This window comes from Apus apus, chromosome 4 (genome assembly GCF_020740795.1).
Source record: "Apus apus isolate bApuApu2 chromosome 4, bApuApu2.pri.cur, whole genome shotgun sequence".
In the NCBI taxonomy this organism is placed as follows: domain Eukaryota; kingdom Metazoa; phylum Chordata; class Aves; order Apodiformes; family Apodidae; genus Apus; species Apus apus.
In genome coordinates, this window is record NC_067285.1 from 71,015,511 (window position 1) to 71,039,994 (window position 24,484).

The following is a 24,484-nucleotide window of genomic DNA, read 5'->3' on the forward strand; positions in this document are numbered from 1 at the left end:
CACCACTGCTTTCTGAAAAGGAGAGATGTGCAAGTCCTTCCTTTGAACAAAATTAAATTCCTTTCAGATCGAGAACCTCTCTTGTTCTCAACAAAGCAATAACCACTGAAGTAGCCTTTCAGCAGGAAGAATCTACAGCTATAGCTCAGTCAGGTCCCACATTGCAAGGATGGTGGCTCCCAGAAGCACTGGGAGATTCTGGGTGACACTCAGGGATAACAAAAGTATGTAAACAAGGAGAGGGAAAGAACAGAATCAGTGATGGAGAACTACAGCCAAAGAAAACTATTGTTATGATGTTGCTGACATCCATTTACAGGATACAGACTTTCTGCTCCTGAGGAGAAGCAGTTCAGCTACACTGGCTGCTTTTGTCCTAGAAGATAATGCCTGCACAACTCCTTCCTTACTGTAACTACGTCTGCCATGCTTCTGGTGCCAGTGTGGAAAAAAATACTCTTTATAGCTTAGTTTAAGTTCTGTCCTGTGGAGTTTCCTTCTCCACAAGAAATCCACTTTTGTCATGTAGCCTCAAGAACCAAGTTCCTTGTGAAAATAAGTCTCCTGGCACTTACTCATCTACACAACCACTAGAGACAGAGCTGAGGACAAGCAGCCCTGGAAACAGTCATCACCTGGCCACAGAGAATAGCATCCAGGCAAGTGGAAGGACTAAGAGTATTTCCAAGCAGTGAGGTTTTTGCTTCCTAAGGACAATGAACACAGGCGTCAAGGAAGCATGTGAGCCTTCTCAAGAGAAACAAAAAGCAGCTGTTAAATTTATCCTTCTCCTTCGAGCCCTGATTTCACAGTGAGGGTCAGTATTCTGTTTTACAAAGAAAAGTGGGCAGTTGGTTTCTTTTTCATGATAGGACCTGACCTGTTTGTTCTAGAGCTCCTCAGATGAAGGCAGCTGGACACAATACAGATGTTGAGTTCTGCAAGCAAATTTCATTCTGTAATAAAATACTGCCCACAGTCATTCTGAAGGTATAAAAAGTGTGGCTGTAAATTTGATTTAGGACATTTGATGATGAACTGTATCTGTGATCTACACAGCTAGGGCAGAATTTTTCTGCAGTAAAGACACATGGAAATTTGACAGTTACTGTCAACTAAAATAATCTCACAAAGTTTTTCGATTCCTGCTGAAATACTGCTACTAAAGAATGCAAACTGATTCTTAGGTTAAGCACCCTTGTACTCAGACAGCGAAACCAAGCTGCTCTTCATGTATAGATGCATCTAAAGACAGGCTGCAATGAATCAGAAAGTTTGTTCAAAGTTACACTCTTCACAATATCGCAGAAAATGAGAGAAAAAAAAAAGCGTAATAGCATAAATTATAATATTAATTAAAATAGTACTATAATAACTTTGCAATAATAGCTGTCAAGTTCCAGAAACACATGGATATCCAAATGGCAGAGCCAAGCATGTTGAATTGTGCTGTTCTTCATGCCTGGTACCACTGTAGGAAATGAGATAGCTTAAATTGCTATGCAAGTAAATTATCCAAAGCTAGATCTAAATAAACAGAAATAGTATTATTGTAACTGACATCAGAGAACCAATAGGGATAAAATTAAAACCAGTCTTACTATTTATACTTACAGGCTAGATGACTATATAATTACAGGTAGTTAAATGTCTTGGTAAAGCCCTGGGTACCAGCCATTTTCAAGTGCTAAGATGGAACTAGACTACAAGGAATGAAACAGACTGACCACCATCTTGGGTAAGACTGTTGGAAACTTACCAACCACACTGCAAAAAGACAAGGAAAAACAATACAGCATCTTCAGTTGACTTAATTAGAAAAAGAGAAACCCTGCCACACACCAAAAATGCTTCATGACAGGACTAAATGTTCCACATTTGTCACATTGATGTTACTAAATATTCCTGACTGTTAAAGCATGAAGATGCAAATGTTGCTGACAAACATAAAAGTTTCTTCTAAAATCTACTTCCATTTGTATTACTACAAGCAGATTTTTCATATGAACAAGTTTTTAGCAGCACACAGAAGAAGTCACCATCCTGGCTCATGCTATGAAAAATTCTAACATAATTCTACTGAGCTGATAAATATTATAATGCAAAAGTTTAACGTGAACAATTAGAAAGAAACTGAAGTCTCCTTATATATTTAGAAACATTCAATCAATCTCTTTATATACTTGGAAATATTCTATGAAAATCAGTCTTCAAAGTTCATGTATCTGTCAGTTTACTATATGCTGTTGCTTAAAACATGGAAAGTTTCATGGAATAAAGCACAGTGCAACAATACACGCATTTTGTATGAGTGACTTTCGGAGGAAAGTATCTGTCCAGACAGAATGTAAAAGACAGATGTAAGAAGCTGAAACAGCTTCAGTTGCAAATCAAGTAAGAAAAATAAACCAATCACATGATAAAAGGGTAGAAATATTACAGACCTTGATAAAATATTTAAAATACAGAAGAAACAACATCAGCTTTTGTAGTTTGTGTGGTGGACTGGGAGCAATGAACCCTCCCACTCAGATTTAAACACTAGCAGTCATTCCACTCACTGTTCAGTAACACTGGCTTACCTGAAAGCTTGACTGCTGGAGAAACTAGAAAGCTGGAGAAACTCCCTGTTCTATATTGCTGGGTTTAAAGGCCATACGGCTAGATATGGGCCTACCCTGGCACAGCTAGGAGTGGGAAATGTAACTATTATTATTAATTCCCTTTGTTAGAAACATCAGTGTTGGGAAGAAAAAACAGTGCATGTTTTGTCCCATTCCTATGGAAAATACTGATATCTAAAATTCAAAGAGATATCTTTCAAATATTCTAGAAATTTTCTAGGTACCACCTCTACTAAGATGTAAAAAACTCAGTAACTTTTGCTGTGTGGCTTCATCAGAACATTATGTTTCTATGTAAAGGGGACTTTCCAATAAAATAATTCAAAACAGCAGAATACTTGGCTACTTCCATGTGGTAGCAGGCTAAATGTAATACATTGTCCTCATGACCTCTATAGTCTGGGGATTTTAAATTGGCTATGCACTTACCTACCACATTTCAGAGGTTACAAAATGGCTATATAAAGACAAAAAATGACAAAGATGCCTGGAGCAGTTGCTGGGAATGGTGAGGAATTTCTTTGGAGCTTAACTGCTTTAATTGCTTTGTCCAGGTGTTAAAGGTCTTAAAGGAGACAGCCTCAGCTGCATTCACTGTAGTGGGATGTAATACTTTAGGCCTAATTGTTAGGTCGATTGTCTGAGAGATTTAATTTCTGCAGGAGAGATTATTAATGTGTTCATTCCCCGTCCCTAGAAATTCCACCTGTTCAGCATTTCATGTGCCTCTTGCCTTTGCTTGCCACTTAGTGCAGTATTGTTTCACTGGCATGTGTTACATATCAGCCTTTTTTTGGTTACTATGTGTTGTGAGCAGAAAATTGGAACCCTGGAAACCGCAGCCTGTGTGTTGCACATAAAACCTCAGTAAGTTTTGCATTTTGGTAGTTGCATGTGGAAAAAGCCTTCAATAGTTTCAGGTATTTGTAAGTCTCTCAAACTGTGTTTTCCTTTGACAAGGATCATATTTTAGTGAATTAGGCCTAACTAGAGTTCAGGCTGTTGTTCCCTGTGATTAGAAATGGATGTCCTTATGAGTAAGTAGTAAGCATTTCTGAAGACTCTCAGATATTTATGCCATTTCTACAACTTCACCTCTGGTCCTTCCCAAGTCAACAATGATATCCAGTGCCCTCCACTTTGTATTGAACTAACTAATTGGGAAATAAACCAACAGCAGTGACAGGGTGGAAGTACAAACAAAGAAAACAGAAATTTCACAGTAACTTCTCCTTTATGAAAGAGATCCTTACTTCACTGTGCGGGATTTTTCTTTCAACTTTCCTTTCTTAGGTCTTATTTCTGCAAGATGAAATCCATCTTCTCATTTTCTTATCATCAGCTCCCTGGGAAATACCATGGCATGCTACGATGTCTTACCAGAATAATATCACAATTATAAAGAACACCTTCAAGACTAGAAATGTTTTCCAAGGACAAGTCTACAGCTGTGACTGTGGAAATTGTCGTCTGAATTGTGTCTGGTTTTGATGATCAGGAAAAGCCTTCCTTTACAGATACCACCCACTTTCTTCCAGAAAATGGGAGATTGATTTCCACCTCAGTCCCTGTATGAGTGAATTAACAGCTGAGCTATCAGGAAAAAAACAGAGGGAACATTTAATTTACTGATTTCTTTGCTTGAAGGATCAACAAAATTTGCTTAATTTCCAAAGAATGTCAGTGTTTTATTCATCCTGCAACACCTTGCTCATTTCATATTTAATTTGATATAGACAAAAGCAGTAAAAAAAATGTCAAGCTTATTCTGACTGAAAGCCTGTATTAATTTTTCAGCTCAGACAAGGCAGGGTAAGATCTGAAGCACTGAACTAGACAGAGTAAGTGTGACAAAGGAGCTAACAGAAGGCACAGTTCTAGGGATGTGAACCAGAGAAGATATCAATAACAGCCTAATCCTGCTACTACTTACTGTCCTCCTGGTCTAAATGCCAAATCATATTGATGACCCAAAAAATTAACCTAAAAGAACTTCTAGCTGATGGTGCTGGAGTTACTGAAAATTAATTATCTACCCCAAAACACATAGATTGAAAGAACACATTAAAGATGGCTCTACCAAATTATGCCTGTATTTGAAGTTTTAAAATAATTTATCACATAAAGATTATCCATATTATTGATGCTACAGCTACAAGAGATTAATATGCTTACAGCCTACTAACTTTCTGAAGATATAAAACTGTCCTGGAACTGTCACAAATACACACAATGTTCCCAATATCTAAATTTGTGTAGTACATTACAGTTTGCAAGAAGGTCTACAATGACTGCACGTAGTTGGAGGACGTGCTGTTTCAGGAAGCTGAGTAACTCTAGAGATTTGTATGCCAAAAAAAGTGTTCTTGGAGTTCTCATTTTAAATAAGACTATCCAAATAACTATAGCTCAACTTATATTTCAGTATCTGATTTAATCCCATTCTCATTATATTTTAAAGGAGAAGTAACACCACCACGTTGTTGGACTTGGTAAAATCCATGGAGATATCTACAGAATAAAGTGTTCTATATGTACATGGTATTAAATGGAGCTATCAGCTTAACCTCTGTCTTTGGAAATTGACATTTTTACTGCAAGAAACAATAACAAGCCATGCTGCCTATCACTTCCTCAGCACAACCCCTCTATGGCTGACAAGCAAAATATTTACTATTTCAGAGGAAATGTCTTCCCTGAAATGTGTTACTCTCCTTTTCCACACCCACTCACTGCAGAATTTGGTTTTAGATCACAGTTTGTTACACAATGGAAATTTGTATCAAACAGCAGCCTCATATACCTGCTTCTGTTTTAAATGACCAGAACACAGTGAGTACATGAAGCACCTGTAACCATGATGCTGTCCAAAAGATGCTGCTGCAACTGATGGTCAGTTCCTGTCTCACAGCTACAAGAGTGTTATTGTAGATCAGTCTGGAGATACATTTCAGGCTAAACATATGTGGCTTCACGTCATTACAAAACCATTTACACAAATCCTTAACTTTGTAACACTGTTCTGGGTGAGTGTGCTTCGCTTTCACAGCATTCAATTACAAACGAGAAAAACCGATAGATCCTTTTGCTCTGAAAGCAAAATCGTGTTTCTGGCAGCTTGTAGCACTCTGCTTCAATCTTATTGACCATATGAAACTCTCACAAGAGCATTTATCCCCAAACTAAAATTATCTCTTTTTTCCTGTCAAGTATTTTAAGCACAGTAATCATGTACTTTTGCAACACAACTCACACAAACCTGAACACTCTTGAAGGTCTCTTTTCAGAAACAAGTCATCATGTTCCCCTTGGCACTGGTAATCTTTCACTTCTGATCACCAACTCATGATAATGGCAAAATTTCTTTTGTTCCTGGCTACTGCTGATGATAGTCAAACATGCCAGTCTTATCTCTGTCTCTGTCAGTCTTCCTCCTTCTTATACCTAATGACTATTTAATCTTCCATCAGTCTTTTAATTACTTGGGACTTCTTTTCTACCATTTAGTACATGCAACTGCAACATGTATGCTGAATTATCACCACCAAAGATATCATACTTGAGAACTTCACAGATGCAAGAGGAACAGAATCAAAGAATGGTTTGTGTTGGAAGGGACCTTAAAAATTAACTAATTCCAACCTCCGGCCATGGGCAGGGACTGACATGTTTATAATCCCCAGTCACAGTTCCCATTTCTTGCTTTTTAGGGAAGCAACATATTTAGTTCAATAAATACTAATTCTAAAAGGGATTACAGATATTCTAAATATTCAGGAGTTCTGAACTTTCTAGAGACTTTTTAAAAATAGGATGAGGAATATGACAGATGACTGTCTGCCTCTTGATACTCTCTGAAGGCTTCACTAACAATTCCACCCAAGAAAAGCAGTTTTAGTACTACATAGCAAGAATATCCACACTCACTGGGACAGTCTAGGAATCTGTAAATGACTCATGAACTTTGTCTGACATTTGGAAATTGTTTTATAAATATTGTTTTTTCATTCAGTAACAACTCTCATACACACCATGTCCAGCCATAGAACCCCAACCAGACAGAAAGACTGGCCATTAAGAAAAACAATTGCTTCATTGTGTGAGGCTGTTAAAAGTCAGGAACGAGTTTTCTCCTGCTTGTCCACAAGGAGGAACTGGAGAGAGAATACCCAAGCAAGAAAAATTCACTATGTGTGGATAAAACACAAGCATAAAAAGGCTTTAAAAAAGGGCCTACAGAGGGGGAAATCTCAATATTATTTTCAGAGAATAGAAAGAAGATGTGGTCTTATTTAATTTGAGACACATAAGATTCACGTGAGAACAAAACATGAGAAAAGCTTTGTTATGAAAAGCCAGAAGATGCAGAAGCCAAGAGGTGCTGGGATGAATCTCAACAGTTGCTTGAGAGATTTATGGTATCTCCAGAAGGTGCTTAGAGACCCCACAGATGTTCAGATTCCAGAGGCTTAAAGAATGAATGGCCTGACAAAATAAATCCCTAACATATCAGACAGTGAAATGTCCCACCAGAGGAGGAATTCTACTAGTAACCCAAGTTAACCTGTATGTTATTAAAAAAACCCAACAAAACAAGAAAACCAAACAAAACAACAAAAAAAACCCCACAGAACTAATTCACGTGTAAGTCTACGAGCCAAGAGAAACATAGGTAGTTAGTCCTCAGTGCAAGAAGATGAGATTTTAACAGCTGTAAAGTGTTGAGATAATGCTCAGAGGATACGCTGTTCAGTAGATTTTTTTCCCCTGCATCACATGGAATAAAGCTGAGTATTTGCTATGGGCCTTCTCAGTCCCATTATTAGATCTGAAGATATACAGAGAGGATTATAATGCTCTTGGAAAAGAGTATCACCAGGAATAATTTCTTTATGAAGAGCTTTAACTTGTCAGAGACTCACAACTAATGAAAATAAAAAAGTCATCAGACATGACTGTTTCAGACCATGTAATTATTGCTTAAGTTTAAATTAAACGGAAGAATAAACAACAGTTAGCCTGTATCTCAAAGTTTTAAAGTGATAGATACATAATGTAAAAAATGAACAGTTAACAAAGGCAATTAACAAAAAGGAGTTCAGATATGAGAGAAGTGTGGGACTTCAGTCAATAATGATAAAAATATAGAGGTTTTCATGAATTGAAGAGAGTAAGCAGAAAAGGGTGTGCTAAGATGAGAGGATAGCACACTTACTATTGGTATTGTGCTAGAGCTGAAGTACCTTCCTCACTTCTGCCATCAGAAATGATTGCGACCATTGTAACAAGAGTGAGAATACAGGAATGGAAGTTATGCAGCTTATGAGATATTACCTGTTAATTATTAACATTTCTGTGCAAGTAACTTCTCAGTTCCCATTTGGAAAATACTGAATACAGATGATAGGACAGAGAGGTCCATTGGTTCAGCTAAGGGCCAGGGACTTGATGAAAACACCTGCCTGCCCATGTATTACAGAAGGCGCAGCAGTTCTGCTTCACTTCCCAGAGATGCTGGTGGGCTAGGGGGAGATGTAGTCACTGGGAGCCCTTGGTGATGGCAGGCACTGAGATTTCGTAGAAAGGTTTGTGTTGGAAGGGACCTTAAAAAACATTTAAAGGACATTCCAGCTGCTCTGCATGGGCACTGACACCTCCCATTAGACCAGGTTGCTCTAAGCCCTATCCAACCTGCCCTTGAACACTTCCAGGGATGGGGCATCCACAACTTCCTTGGGCAACCTGCTTCAGTGTCTCACAGTAAATAATTTCTTCCTAATACCTAGTCTAAATCTCCCCTCTTTCAGCTTGAAACTATTCCCCTTGTCTATCACTACAAGCTTGTGTAAAAAGTCCCTCCCCAGCTTTCCTGCAGGCCCCCTCTAGGTATTGGAAGGCTGCTATAAAGTCTTCCTGGAGACTTCTCTTCTCCAAGCTGATTTGCACCTGATAATCCCTAGCAATATGTCTAACTCTCCTCCACACTTTCTAGGAAAAACAGCCATGAGCAAGTAGTAAGAATAGTGCTGTAACATAAAATCAAAGTATGGAAAATTACATACTAAGTGGCCTCCAATACAATACAAAAGACATCAGAATCTCCCAGGAAACATAAACATTTTTCAACACGGCATTTCAACAATAGAGTTTTAGAAACTGTGGGATAACTTGCATGCCATAACTGCAGGGTTCTGCAAATGTAACACATGTTCTGGTCTTACTCCCAAATATTGGCTTGGGTCCTCCCTTTAGACAAACATTTCAGAAAATTAAAAGCAGTCAGCCTTTCAAAGAGTGTGTTCCAACTGTCAGGTCTTTTCCCCTTTCTCAGATACAGGAACAGATGGAGATTAAAATAAATAAGAAAAAAAATAATTATTGATTAGTTCCATGAAAATATAAACCTTACTTCTTTAATTGCAGATAAGAAACCAAAAAGATTTGGGGTTTGGCTTTTTCAATAGAAAAAGAACACAAAAGCAGCCTGGCATCAGAGTAAAGTAATTTTAAGACTGCAACACTGCCAAACTTGTTGCTAAAGACATGAAAAACAAACAAACAAGAGATTCCAAATATATGCGGGTTCGCCTTTCCTCTTTCTTTTTAAAACCAGTACAAAACATCTCACTTAGATCTTTTCAAAATTATACAAATGTAAATCTAACAGAAAAAGGATTTTCTAAGTTGTGACTTTGTTTTCAAATTTAACTTCAGGGGAAAATAATTATTCTAGTACTACTAAGAATGGCAGCACGTATTGTTTTAAAATGTTACACTAAGAAGTTGTTCTGTGCTCTGTAAAAGTAGGTCACATTTTTTATTGGAGTTTATTTCATCCCCTTGCTCCTACAGTGTCCTGCTCACAGTGCTCTCTCTCCCCCTCAGAAACCCACAAACAGTAAATTAGTTGGGGTTTTCAAAATCCAGAGAACCTGAAAACTCCTCAAAGAACTGCAGCTGCCTGTAGGCTTCTGCAACAAAAGCTTTTTTGAAAAGAGCCTCCCAATTCCCCACTGTCTCACAACTTGTGCAGCCATTAATTGGCACAATGGTCTTGTATAGTGTTACTATATGGTGGCATTTTACATGTACTTTGCACAAGCTTACAGGTCTATGCCAAGCAGGAGGCAGGCAAGAATTACCAGGTTCAGCAATTTTTAAAATCCAGCATTACTGAACCTTCTGCTGAGTTAAACAGCCAGTCTTCAGTCAAAGCAATTTTTGCTTTGTCCTGTTTTTGCACCATGAGCTGGAGAGTGGATCCTGATGTGGCTCCAAACACCAACTGATGCTTGGTACTAATGGTGCTAAAAAGCTGCCCGAGAGCCAAACTAGAGTACCTACAAATGTAAGCACAGCATGCCCCAAGAAATCTGAAGTGCTTTCAGTTTCTTTCCATTTCTCAAAATGCTGTAAAATCAAAATATATTTGATGTCTTCATGAGGAAGACAGCACACAAAACACTCAAAACCGGAATCAACGTGTTGAAAACCAAGCAAGTGCTGGGCTAGTGGATTCAGGGTGCTGTTCTCCTTCCCCCAATCATAGCTGCAAATGTTAAGGTTTAAATTCTGTGTTCATACTTTCTTCAGATTAACATACTTTCTCCTAGTACACAAAAATGCTATCTATATAGCATGCAGTTATGCTACAATGAACAGTGTAAGCATCAACAAAGGGACAATCCTTGTCTCAAACAGCTTATTCTTCTCCATTTGGGATCATCTTAAGACAACTAAAAATCCTCTCAGAACAGAACAATGGACAACCTTTATTAAGCCCATGCCCATGTAAGTGCACATAGATCTTCCAGGAATGTCACTAAGCATCACAGTGAAAAAAGTTCCAAACTGAAATGCATCCATAAAATTAGGTTATTAATAAAAATGTTGGGAGTTTCTTACACAATCAAACTGGATAAATGTCCAAGACACTAGCCTATTGAAAGATTAACAATGTATCCCTAAGTAAAATTAATTAGGTACCTATATATACAGAGAATGTTTAATACATAACTCCATTTGCTAAAGATATCAATATATCTGAAACTGGTAACAGTCTGTAAGAAAATAGTTTCATACAAAAGATCAGTCTATTATCAATGCATCTACACTGCAAAAGGACACTTGGGAGAAAAGGCTTTGGTAAATCATTACTTTGGTTTGTCAGGACATCAGTTCAGAACTCAAAGCAACTACACAACATAGCAGGAAAAACTGCGTGTGTAGTATAAAATTGTGTTTATTGGGCTTTTACACATTTGAAAACAGAAGGTCACATAGAAGGTAATACACGAGAGGCAGACTGCAGTCATCTCCAACAGTTTCTCTGACTGGTAAGATACATTCAGCCCTCAAACACTGCATTAAACCATATGTGTTTGTTTATAACTGGTAAAAAAAAAAAAAAAAAGAAAAAAAGAAAAAAAGAAAAATAAAAAGAAAAGAAAAAAAGAAAAAAAGGCATACACAAGCTGTTTGCCTCGCATATGTTTAGTGAGATACTAGTTAAAAAATTGCTCTTCCTGTTACTCTTTCCCAGTACCAGATGTAGGCACAAGCCAGTGGAAGTGGAACAGACATAAGCATGACAACCTGATTCTCTGCATGAAGGAAGTAGCTGAGGACAAGGAGGGGAAAGGAGAGAAAATAACACTTTACACAAGGTCAGTGCAGGAGACAGACATCTGTCAAAGCTGGAAGTTAGTACATTTGCTTCCATTACAGCAAATAATGTTGGTACTGCAACAGTTTTATGCTTAAAGCAGTGCAGCCTGTAAGCACAAGTAAATAGGCACAACAGTATCCTGATGTTTATTTTAAGTCATATCCAGCAGGAAATGGAGCCAGTAAAGTCTGGCATAAATGTAATGCTTAGGGGTTTTTTAGTGCAAAGGAGAGGAACAGACAGAACCTAGAGCCGTGTCTCTCTAATGCTGTACTTTCAGCTACAAAATGAAAACCCACTTGTAAAAAAAGCACTGTTTCAAAGAGATTCAAGCTTATGGGAATCTTGTAGAAGTGAAGGAACAGGCACAAAACAGGGTTGCAAAAAAAAGCATGGTCCCTTAAAACACATTCTGCAAGCTCTCACTATTAGATGCTACCATGAAGAGTGAGGCTTTATGTTGTACTGTCACATTTACCCACATACAGAATGCCTCATTAAAACTTTCTTTGCATTACTTGATTTAAACGGGACTGAGGGAGGAATAGGAACTGACTTCATACACAGCAGTTTCATCAGCAATTTGCCTACTTTGATACATAGTTTCTGCATCTACCCTGAAAACCCTAACCAAGTAATTAGCAAGAGGAACTGGCAGAGATTTTAAACCAAGCATAGCCAGCCAGCACATGGGTCCTTACAAATATTCCTTCTGCATTAGAGTGCACTAGTAAACGCTGACAGTTACAGTGTTTGGTCATGTATGTGTTAGATAGATACAACTGTTTAATCTACTAGACGTTTATGTATATATATATATATATGTACAAAATTGTATATACAAATTTATATTGGAGAGCAGTTCAGCACAAAAAGCTGAGAAGTATCTGCACATCTTCTGTTGTAATGCTAAATACAGCACCACTTGACATGTTGTCCAGGCATGGTGTAAATCCCCTGCAATTAAACATTCAGCAGAGAAATTATTTTACCTAAGTGCAAATTAAATTGAAAAGCTCCTAATTTTGTACAGCTTCTTACAGAGGAGTCTCAAAGAGCTTAGCAATGATGCAATGAGCTGTGAATGATACATAGTATTTTAAAAATCTATTGCCCCTCCTAAAAAAACCACCTTTTTACAAAGCTTAGTAAACTTTCTTTGCAGACTGAGAGCAAGGATAGTGTTTTCTATCAAATTCTAAAAATGTGAATTATATCACCCTTTGTAAACATAACTTAATTTTATATTTTAACCAGTGGCACATTTCAACATTTGGTGTTCAAGAGTAGCTCCTGGCCAAATGCTAATTTTTACTTTTTTTTTTTTTTTAAATACAGAGTACTGGAACTGAGATGGAGAGGTGATGTAACAGATGTGTGAAATCATGAGTAGTTGGGACTGATCATTCTCTCTGTCTCCAGGTTCAAAGCAAAGGGCAATTCCTCATGGAGCCAGTAGCTGCTTGGCACATCCCTTGCCACAGTACATTGTGGCTGATGATACCTGGGAAAAGCTGAGGGTTAGGTATGTTTCACAGAAAAAAAATAAAAAATCCATTCAGAGTTACAAAGAAACTCTTATCTTGCTTGCGATGTCCTTGAGCTGAAAATGCTTGAACACCAAGAATCCATGAGGGAAAGATTCACGTATGTTTGCCCTGTCCTTACACCCATCCAAGGCATATGTTTTTAGCATCTATGAGAAAAAGGATACGGAGCTAGATGAGATATTGGTCCACTAAAACTAATACACATAACACCTGTGCCAAGTGAGCTGTGTGGTGTTTTCCCCCAAGTGTTTTGTTAGCTGGCATCTGTGCCACCGCACTGTTAACACCTGCAGTAGGATTTGGATAACCCGTTGGACAGAGAGCCGCACTCCTCACCCCACAGTGTTATTACTTACCATACTACACCAAATGTGGAGTGGGGATGGCTCAGACAAACTCTGTTGTTAGTGCACTGCAGATCAAGTTTCTCCAAGCTACCTATGTACACACTGAAATCCATAAAACTGAATAGGCTCTAAATCAAACTCATGCATTTTAAAAGAGAAATGCAAACTCTGTAAATCATTTATGTTTATTCAGCATGCAATTAGAAGTTTGTTTTCAATAATGAATTGAGCAGCGAAGTAAAATAAAAAGGCTCATTCTGCAATGTGCCAATCTGTTTGCATAGTAAGCTGGAATTTGAGAGATTCCTAACTCATATATTTCCCAATGCTTTAAAACCTTCCAGTAAAGACTAAGCCTTCTGCTGACCTAGCAGTTTATGAAAAACTATACAGATGATAAACTGACATTAATATTTGATAAATGAACAGACAGGCCATACCCAGCCATTTACAGCTTATTAATAATTTGCTCAAGTGTGTTATAAGACAACTGCTGAAGTCAGCTTTTTGTATAAAGGTGAACATTACATTTCTGAATTAGAATGCCTTCCATCTAAAAAAGTAGTTCACAATCATTACTCCAGAAGGTCAGTGGCTATGAATGTACACTTGCTGGACACTTAAGTGATGATGATTTGTTAGGCTGCATAAAATGTTATCAGCTTAGCAGTAAAAGGTATTCAAGGACTCTATGTTTGCCACTGGTGCTCTGAGTAGTCTTTTAGCTAATATTTTAAGACAGAAATCCCTGCAACATAAAGCACATGATTAAGAATATTTAATATCATTACTCCTCGTCCACTACCCCAAAGCTAGGCATAAACCTAATTTCTCTAACAAGAATACCTTTATCATGCAAGTCTCTTTTCTCATCGTGGCTCTACACTGAAGAGTGCAGATAATTTCAGACTTAGCCACACATGAGCCTTCAAACTTTGCCTCCACCCAGAGCCAACTTAGTGATGTCAGTTAAAAGACTTCCTGAGAACTGGGAAAAAAAAGGTCAGTTTCTGTAGTAATCTTAATTTTTTTTTTCCTCAAGCTTTCACATAATTTTTAATTCTCAAATAAAAGCCAAATGTTTCCATGTCAATGTTTTTAACATTTCAATGCTTCAGATGTTCTCTAAGTGGTGGTTTTCGTTAGCAAACAGCACTAGATTTAGTACATGGGCAGGGGGGAAACTACTGCCAGAGGTCTGTTTTTTGCAGGTAATGGACACTGAAAATTAAACACTTGCCACATTTAAGAGTAATTACAAACTAAGAGCAGCAAAATTAAAAAGGTTCCACCTCCCATTTCTCACATCCCTGCATTTTCAGGATCTTACATCTACATCTTATATCTACAAAGCATCCATTTACTGTTGGATGCTGGCACTGAAAGAGCTGCATCAAGGAACAGACACTCATTCTTATAAATATTTCCATTATTAAATTGAATGGTTTTACTGTTGCTTAAAAGCTATAATTAGAAATCTTAAGCAAAAGAATATGTAGAAATTATATTAATTTAAAATTACTTTAAAATAATGATTAAAATAATGTATTCTGTTTTCTAATTCTTTTCATTTTTCTCTCTTCCTGCAATCAGCTCCGTACTGCCATCAGCAGATCCCTGCACAGGTTCAAAATCTCATCTATTAAACTCTGAGCCCAGACTTCTAAAGCTACATATTAACAGATTACAAAAAGTTGTATCTAGCCACGAAAAGTGATTTTATTGCCACAAAGCTATTATAATCTACTAAGAATCTACTCATTGGCTTCTGGAGTGCAAAGGGATGCTTGTTGTGAATTTTGAAAGAGATACTTGCTACAAAATCGTATACCTAATAGATAAATGATGTCACGTTAACTACTTTCAGAATTAGTAAAATAATGATAAGGATTGGATGAAGAAATAAAAATAAAATAGTTTTCCATTATAGTTATAGTTTAGACTATAATTTTTTTGCTGTAACTGTAGTTCAATCTGGGGTTTGGTCTTCTTGTTATCAATTGCATTAGTTTTGCAACAAAGCAGCATTTTAAGTCAACAAACAAAATCTACCTTTTATGCAGTTGACTTCTTTAAACCTGATGCATTGAAAATGAGTCCTGGAAAGCTCAACAAGCAAACAGAGGAATGCACGGCCTAATCTCTTCTAGCTTCTTTTTGTCTTATCTCTAACTAGGATGAGTTGGATTTTAATGGTCTCTATAACTTACGTGAACCCAGATTTCTGGCTTCATTTCTGGTTTCAGTAACTGCAGTGTGGACTAAATGATCCAGAACAAAAGCCATCAGAGAAAGAACTTTTCTTTTAGCTCCTTGCTTCAACATTCAAGGAAAGAAAATGAAGAAAAATGCAGTCTGCAGCCAATGCTGCTACCTGCTCAACAGCACAATGAGAAATTACAGTCTCTAAGTCTCCATCCCTCACAGAAAGGATGTATCCTCCATCCCTTTTTGTCCTCTTTTCTTTCTTCTTTTGTACAAGACAGAGAAAACTTAGGTAAAGATGCATGTTAAAATGTCTTTTTTAGAACTCTCTCATTCTGCGAGTACCTCTTGGAAATGTGAATATTCAAGTAAGAAAAAACAACTTCTCTCAAACATAGTAAGCACTTTAAAAATCCTACATATATTGTACCTTTAAATATTGCTTTCTAAAACCCCATAGGTTTATTATTCCATAATTTCTGGTATGTCTAGGTTAAAGAGCTTTAAACAAAATCTTTCTCTGCTGTCACTGCATTTACAAACTGCCCACAATCTCAGCATCAGAAAGTATGTTATTTTTAAATAAAAGGAACTGCGGAGCTCTAATGAGTGAGTCAAAACAACCTCCTTAATGGACCAGAAAAGTGCAAGCTGTCATAACAGTGGAATGCATATGGGTCTTTATCATCTGACAAGCAGCACACGATTTTTCTCTTCCTCTGCTCTGTCAAGAGATGACTCTAAAACAAATAAACATGTAAATAAACCATTAAAAACAGTAAAAAAACACTGACATGACCATCACCAGTTCATGACAGTTAATGTTCTCTTCAAGATGCAATTACAGGTAGAAAATGTTATACTTTTCATAAGAATGCATGTGCAGTATAAAGTGAATGGCATTTATGCTACAGAGCACCTTACAAGCTACAGCACACCCTGGCAGTGGAAGGAAGTTTAACCGATAAGCCCCAAACATGCACATAATGTACTATGTGGTATATCACAAAATAAATGCCTTCCTTAAGTTGAAAATATGAGTTCAGCAGAGAGCTGCCACAGTCACCAGATCTCTTTCTAACTATAAGCTCTGCACAGCCCAATACGGGAGAAATACTCTTTTATGCAGGAGTCCCTGGAGGATACGAAACAGAATGGGGTGTTTCTATCCTATTAAGGTAAAAAGTACAACACCAGCAAAACTGGTGTCAACTTGATGTGCTCAACTGTTTCCCTTCAGATCAAGTTTTGGCCTCCTGCATGAAAGAGAGACAAATAGAATATATTGTTACTTCAGCTAGAAGACTGAAAATCCTGACAAAGCTAGCAATTCAGTGCTATAAATCGGAGACATAGTCTACTAAAGAGAACTATGGAATGAATATTGAAAAGCACTGCAATCACTTTAAAAAAGCTTGAAATTAATATCTGTAATTAGAATTAAGCCTACATTAGCAAAGATTTATTCCTTGATTCATCATAGGATTAAAAGAACGGCTCAATAGAGAGACACTTTTTCACACTCCTCACTCTTAGGCCACAGAGGTGCAATCATTACAGAGGTATACATCATCACATGGTAGATCCACCTAAAATTGCCAAGCTAACACCAAGGAGTGCAGGAGTAGGACATAATCACCACCACAGGCATTTGTGATCATGTTCGTCCTTGAGAAAAGGGTGAAAGGTATAGTAAGAAAAACAGGAGAAAGCCCAAGGTGCTCTCACTCATTCCTCTGTCTTACCCCCTTTGTAGGTCATGCTGAAGATCTAAAGGAAACAGATTCATATTATTCTGAAAGTTCATCATAATAATTGAATAAAAAATGTCATCCATAAAGCCAGTGATCACTCAAAAATAACATACAGTACATCTACATGAAGCAACAGGGATGCTGATATATCTACAAAAATAAAATCATTACTAAAACATATGCTGACATCACATCACACAAAGAGTGCTTCTGCTGCTTCCATTTTTGTTACTACAAATTGCCTTGGTATATGATTTCTCTCCAACTGTGTTCACCTTTTCCTCCCTGTGCCTGCATCTTTTTGTTTGTTTGCTTCTTTGTAATCCTCCAACCAGTAAAGCTTAAATTTTAGCAAAAGTGTGCCTATAACAACCAGTTATAAACCAGAAGTTCAGTATCAAAAAATGAAGAAAAATGTGATAAACACTGTTAATGTCTTCAAAAATCAACTTTAGTGTTTCACTGCATACCTTTACTTTCTAATGTTAGATAGCCCATTAGTTTCCCATTGATTTTACCTCTTCTTCATTTAGACTTTCTCCCACTCGCTTGCTGAGATTTCTGATCTTCATGTGTATTATTTTCCCCAGGGATGGAATCATTACATTCCTACAGGTTTTTCTTATACCAGATGATGCAAATAAATTCCACTTATTTTTAAGGATACAGATTCTCCCTTACTAGTCAATCTGCACTAGAAGGGACAAAAGCCCATACAGATGCCTGGAATAAAGGAGTGTTTCCAGAAGTGGCTGAAAACTATGTCCTAAGTGCACAGTTAATTCTGATAACCAGTGAATTCCTACCAAGTAGGAGAAACCAGTAAAAGACAGACTTACATGCAAGTTGATTCACTTCAGAATCTAGCCCACATGATGGGACACTTGTGGACAGAAGCAGGAGAAATTAAGATAACCTAAATAATAGTCATAGAACCACAGAACTATCCAGGTTGGAAAAGACCCTCGGGATCACCGAGTCCAACCTTCATCCCTACTCTACAAAGTTCTCCCCTAGACCATATCCACCAACACCACATGCAAACGCCCTTAAACACATCCAGGGATGGTGACTCAACCACCTTCCTGGGCAGCCTATTCCAGTATCTAACCACTCTCTGTGAAAAAATTTTTCCTAATGTCCAATCTAAACCTACCTTGTTACAGCCTGACGCCATTCCCCCTTGTTCTGTCGCTAATTACCTGTGAAAAGAGACCAGCACCAATCTCTCTACAATGTCCTTTGAGGCAGTTGTAGAGACTGATGAGGTCTCCCCTCAGCCTCCTCTTCCTCAAACTAAACATTCCCAGCTCCTTCAAGCATTCTTCATAAGATTTATTCTCTAGGCCCTTCACCAGCTTCGTTGCCCTCCTCTGTACTAGCTCCAGCACCTCGATATCTCTCTTGAATTGAGGTGCCCAAAACTGGACACAATACTCCAGGTGTGGCCTCACATCACAGCAGGAGTAAAAGATTTCCCAGAAGAAATCTCCTACTCTCAACACACAACCAAGAACACAAGCGAATAAACTGCCCAGTATTTAGTGACTGGGCAGAGCTACAGCAAAGGGCAGAACACTAGACACATGATCTCTAAAGTGAGGGTTCATCAGTAGTTGGTCCCTAAGCAAAGGTCACTAATGAACAAGACTTCAGTGTTGCACTACTGCAAGAGCCCCTCTACTTGTAGAAGGGAAGGACTTGAAGGTTTAGAAGAATTCCAGCTACTACGATCGTGATCCAAATATAAAACAGAGCACAAATGTTTATCACAAATGTGTGATAAACCACAGTCCTCTTCAGTTGCCCCATGGGTGGTAGACCAGAGGAAGCTAAGTGACATGACTAGATTCCTTTGGTGTGTTGGTTTGTTTCCAGTTCTCCAGAAGCAGCAATAATATAGGCCTTGGTTACCTCCTTTTCATGACAGTTTTTAAGCTCAAGAGCCCACTTAGAGACAGGACTCATACCACAGACCCTGAAAAACAGCTTGGGCAAAACAAAAAACTGTTTTCTTCTTTCTTATCACTAGCTGCAGCTCCTGGAGCAACACAAATTAAATCACCTGCTTCATGACAGCTTTTCCTGCTCATAGTGGTTGCGTATCAGGAAAATGGAGAAAATAATATTAGGATAATTTTAAAAGGCAGGTATGTTTAAGGCTTAAAGGGTAGGTATGTTTAAGGCTTAAGCCTACTATACAATGGAGCATGAAAGTGCATTGCATGAAACTGCATTATTAATCTGCAAGCAGAAACACCAGCTTCCTTCCCTGGCAGTCCATGGGATGCTCATCTGCTATTCCCCTGCACACCTCTCTCATGCCTCATTCTTGTTCACCTTTGGCTTTAATATCCCAGGTTTGAACATTCTGCCACCAGGACCTAGCTATTTCTTTTCATTCTCTCAACAGGATCCTGGCAGCATGGTAAGCAGCATGGTGACACTTACAAAACTCAGCACACCACAGGGGGTATCCACAATACCTGACTACACTGACCTGCCACAAAATCTGCAGTATTAGTCTACCCAAACCCAAAAGAAAAAAATAATAAAACTACAGCCACTGGTTATTTTCTTTAAAGCTCTTCAGGAATCCTTCAGGATGCTTGTCCCTGATTAAACCAAAAGGAAAAAATCACTATGCATCAACCCCAGCCATGGTGTCAGGCTTTGGCAGTGCACCCCCATGGCTTAAGTCCTGCTGCTTTCCAGCACCACGGACACCTCATTCCGCCCCAGGAGAGGGTGAGCTTTTAAAATCACATTATTCACTTTTTTTTGCTGAGCATTCCTGGGGTTGCCAGTGCAGAATATCCTTCTTTTCCTCAGAGCTAGAGGAGAAAGAAAGGGCAATGGCGGGATTTTCTTTTCGGTCTGGGCTAGGAAACAAAAAGCTCTGTAAGCTCAACCTTAAACCTTCCCAAACTATTTTACAGATTGAGTTTTACTAGTGCTGTGCAAATTGTGTACTTTTTGAGCTCAGAGTGCAATTTAAACAAGAGGAAAATGCTTTCTGTTGAAAATAAATGATCGTCAGACACAGAACATCACCAATGACTCCTGATTAAAAAAGATAAACTAAGTAGACCACCCAGAGACAAAGACAGAATGCTTTTTCTTCAAAAGTACTGAAAAAATACATTGCAGCTATCCCTATTTAAGCATGTTTTATCCCCGAATTCATGCAAGGTTCTTACACAAACTCTGAAAAACTTGTACCTCCATCAACTGCCATGAATTTTCTACTGGTACACAAGGCTTTGCTCAGCTCAAAGCTATCAACTCTGAAATGTCTTTCCAAGCTAAAAGCAAAAGGGCTGTCTGGCAACCCCTGGCCCTGCAAAGCCCCCATTCAGTCTGACTTGCAAATACTAAAGGGTTTTTTGCTGGACAAGTAGAACACTTTTTCTATCAGCATTAACCGGTTTCTCTGAAGGCAGAGTGAATGGATTCTCCTCACTAGCAGACCACTGTGGAAACATCACAAGGTCCCAGAAGTGCCGTTCAATCTCAGTTCCCTCTGTGTTACACTCTCTGGCCATCCCTCTGCTTTAGTGTGGGTCACACCCTCAGAGATGGGTCTCCCTGACGGGGCTCGGAGGACCATCACCAGGTCCTCAACAGTTTCACAGGCAGTTTAATTCTCTGCGGGAGCTGAGGGGAGCTGGTACTTGATTCTCCCTGGGCATCTGAGCTTCTGTGCTCATGATGCACGCTACAAGCTTTACGGAACAGATTCTTAAGGGCACTTGCGAAGATTGCAGTGTTACGAGTGTGCTACTTAACCGGGCTCCGCCGATGGCGCTCCAGCGCTCCGTCACACGGCGGCAGAGCAGCTGCTCTGCCACTGAGCTCCGGATTTACGGACAGCCAGCCCAGACAACAGGGAGGACGCCCAGCGGGGGGGGACACCGCCCGGCCCGGGCAGCCCCCGGCAGGTCCCCGCGGGGGGCGGGACCCCCGGCTCACCTGCAGGAGGCAGCGGCCGGGCGCGGCGTGCTCGGGCAGGCGGCCGCCATAGACCGCGCGCTGGAAGCGGGGCTCGTTGTCGTTGGCGTCCTCGAGGCGGACGCTGAGGCGGCAGGCGGCGGCGCGCGGGGGCCGCCCGCCGTCCCGCGCCACCACGCGCAGCTCCAGCGCCGCCTGCCGCTCCCGGTCCAGGCGGGCGCGCGTGCTGACGGCGCCGCTGCGGGCGTCGATGCGCAGCAGGGCCAGGGCGGCCGGGTCGCCCTCCAGCGCGTACCGCACCTCGGCGTTGGGCGAGCCCGGCTCGTCGGCGTCGTGGGCGCTGAGGCGGAGCACGGTGGTGCCCGGGGAGGCGGCCTCGGAGACGACGGCGCGGTAGTGGGGCTGCGGGAAGGCGGGCGCCTCGTCGTTGAGGTCAGCGACGCGCAGCAGCACCGGCTCCTCGGCGGAGAGCGGCGGCGTGCCGCCGTCCGTGGCCACCAGCCGCAGCTCGTACAGGTCGCGGCTCTCGCGGTCCAGCTGCCCCGCCACGCAGAGGAAGAAGACGCCGGCGCCCGCCGGCCGCAGCGCGAAAGCGCCGTCGCCGCCCAGCAGGGCCAGCGCGATGTCGCCGCCGGCCTCTGCCGCCTCGTCGCTCTCGTCGGCGTCCGAGACGGAAACGCGGGCCACGTAGTCGCCGGGCCGCGCCCCCTCGGAGACCCGCGGGCCGTCGCTCTCGGTGAGGTAGAGCAGGCGGATGGCGGGGCGGTTGTCATTCACGTCCAGCACGGCCACGGACACGAGGGCGCTGGAGACCTCGGGCTGGGCGCCGCCGTCCCGCGCCTCCACCACCAGCCGGTGCAGCGCCCGATCCTCGCGGTCCAGCGGGCGGCGGAGGCGCAGGACACCGCTGCGCTCCTCCACCGCGAAGTAGCCGTCGGGGTCGCTCTGCCGGCGGTTGATGCCGTAGCGCACCTCCCCGTTGGCGCCCAGGTCCGGGTCGGTGGCCCGCAGGCGGCAGACGGCGGTGCCCGGGGGCGCGTCCTCCCGCAGCCGCGCCTGGTACTCGCCGCGGCTGAAGGTGGGCGCGTTGTCGTTCTCGTCCAGCACCCGCACGGACACCCGCAGGCGGCCCCGGCGCCGCGGGCTGCCGCCGTCCCACGCCTCAACCACCAGCCGGTGCGTCTCCGCCCGCTCGCGGTCCAGCCGCCGCAGCAGCACCAGCTCCAGCGGCTCCGGGTGCCCGTAGCGCAGCTGGAACAGCGGCGGTGCCGCGGCCGCGCCGCCCTCCCCCTCCAGCAGCGCGTACCCCTGCGTGCCGAAGCGGCCGGCGTCGGGGTCGCGGGCGGCTGGGAGGCGGAAGGCGGTGCCGGGCGGGCTGAGCTCGGAGATGTTGAGCTGCAGGCAGTCCCGCGGGAAGCGCGGCGAGTGGTCGTTCACGTCGGTGACCGAGATCTCCACCTGCACTACCTCGCCGCGCAGCGTAGCCGCCGCGAAGCTGTACCGCGCCCGCCGCTCCCGGTCCAGCCGCCGCGCCGTGCGGATAATGCCCGTCTCCGGCTCGACGTGGAAGTCGGCCAGCACCGCCGACTCGCCGCTCCCCTCCGACAGCAGGAAGCCCCCCGGCGGCCCCGAACCCGCCGGCAGCCCCGTTCGGATGTCCCCTACCAGCGTCTCGGCCGGTAGCCCCTCGTCCACCGCCAGGCTGAGGTTATACACCGGCGCCGCGCCGCTGCCCGCCGCGCACAGCCACAGCGGCACCAGCAGCGCCAGCGCCCGCCCCGTCGGAGGACCGTCGCCTCTCCCGCCCCGGCACCTGCCGCCCCGCAGCCGCCGCGCCATGCTCCGCTGCTAATCCGGCATCGCGGGCAGCCCGCACCGCGCCGCTCCCTGTCGCCGCCGCCGGGCAGGTGGCTTCGCCCCGCCGCCGCGGGAGGAAATCCTGCAAACGGCCCGTGCTGGGAAAGACAAGCCTGTGCGAGGGGGCGGGGAGGGCGGCTCCCCGCAGCCACCGCCCCGCGCAGCCCCCGCCCCACCGGGTGGCGCGGCGGTGCTCTAGGGCCACCGGGCAGTCGGAGAGGTCTTCGCCGAAATTGATACCTCGAGCGAGAGGCTGGCTGAGCTGGTGCAGGGGGCAGCGGTGGCCAGCTAACGGGCTAACTCTGGGTGCAGAGGCATACCTGACAGAGGAGGAGAATTTATATGAGATAAATCTGCGAGAATAAACGGGTTTGCTCAATTTAGCAAGGATTTTTCTTGCTTCAGTATTCTGGTCCTCATTTTCCATTAAAAGACTCGCTCCTTATCCTAACGTATTAGGTCAGCAAATAGTGCTCAGCATGGCAGGGAAGCATTTACCAGAAATCCACTTTAAGTAGGAACTTCCATCAGCTTCAGCGAGACATATTTTTCCTTCATCTTTCACCATTCCTGACTTCCATATCTAACAGGGAACGGTCTACGGATGCTTCTTCAGTGACACTAAGAATGTACAGCATCATATAAATGCTAAGTACCAGCCATCCATCTTTCCATGAAAGCTAAGTACAATACTTGAACAGTTACCAGTCTTGCTGTTCCCACTCATCCTATACCAAACTTAATTTCACCTTTCTGGCAAGAGTCTGGCAGTCAGTCAGTCAGAGAAAAGTAAATTCACCGTAGGTCAGACAAGTAAAATTGGGGCAAAGACAATAATGTAGCAGAAAAAGTTACTGGAGCTCTGTCCTCTCTTATGAAGGGGCATATGGGAAGGCAGCTGTTTTGCTGTTTTCCACTATTTCCAGTTTCAGAAGAACCACGCAAGTACAGCTGCCAGAGCACCCATTCCCTGACGAGGGGGGAAAGCTGCTGCAACAGCCCTTGATGTATCCATGCAGGGGAGTAGAAGGGAAAGAGAAGGGGTTTTTTTCCAACCTTGTTAGGACTTAACAATTCCACGTATCTACATAAGAGGGAGAATTGGTTCTAAAATGAGTCTAGAAGTCTTGGTGTGTATGTGTGTCCGCATGCATGGGAGGGGAGACACAAGAGATAGTATCCACTGTGTCTAGCTTGCCTTCTGACATGGAGTGACAGGACTGAGCAAAAGCTTGGTTTTGTCAGATCTCCTTAGGAAAGTCTCTGTATATTTATACACTGTGATAATTACAAGCATAGAAGCAAGAAGGAAATGCTGAGGCCCTTGCCAGTTCCATTCATATTCATTGAGAAAACACATGGATCCTCCCCAAGTCACAGATGTTCAATATGAAAATGCCTGAATTCCATTGAATCACAGCAAGTTTGGAAAAACAGCCATGTCCCATGCAGTCACTAAGAAAACATGTGAATCATGTTCAATCAGGCACACTCACTGAAAAACTAAACAAAACCTGCTGTTGCCAAG

The 24,484-nt window shown here is 42.2% G+C and overlaps 1 protein-coding gene across 1 annotated transcript in view; it reads right to left on the bottom strand.

Annotated features, from left to right (window-relative positions):
- DCHS2 (dachsous cadherin-related 2) overlaps window positions 1-22,938 on the bottom strand; it is a 114,937-nt gene extending 91,999 nt beyond the window's left edge. The window contains exon 1 of the mRNA XM_051618287.1: window positions 21,121-22,938. Coding sequence (XP_051474247.1) covers window positions 21,121-22,938 — 1,818 coding nt within the window. The remainder of the gene's footprint in view (window positions 1-21,120) is intronic.
- Between the last annotated feature and the right edge of the window lie 1,546 nt (window positions 22,939-24,484).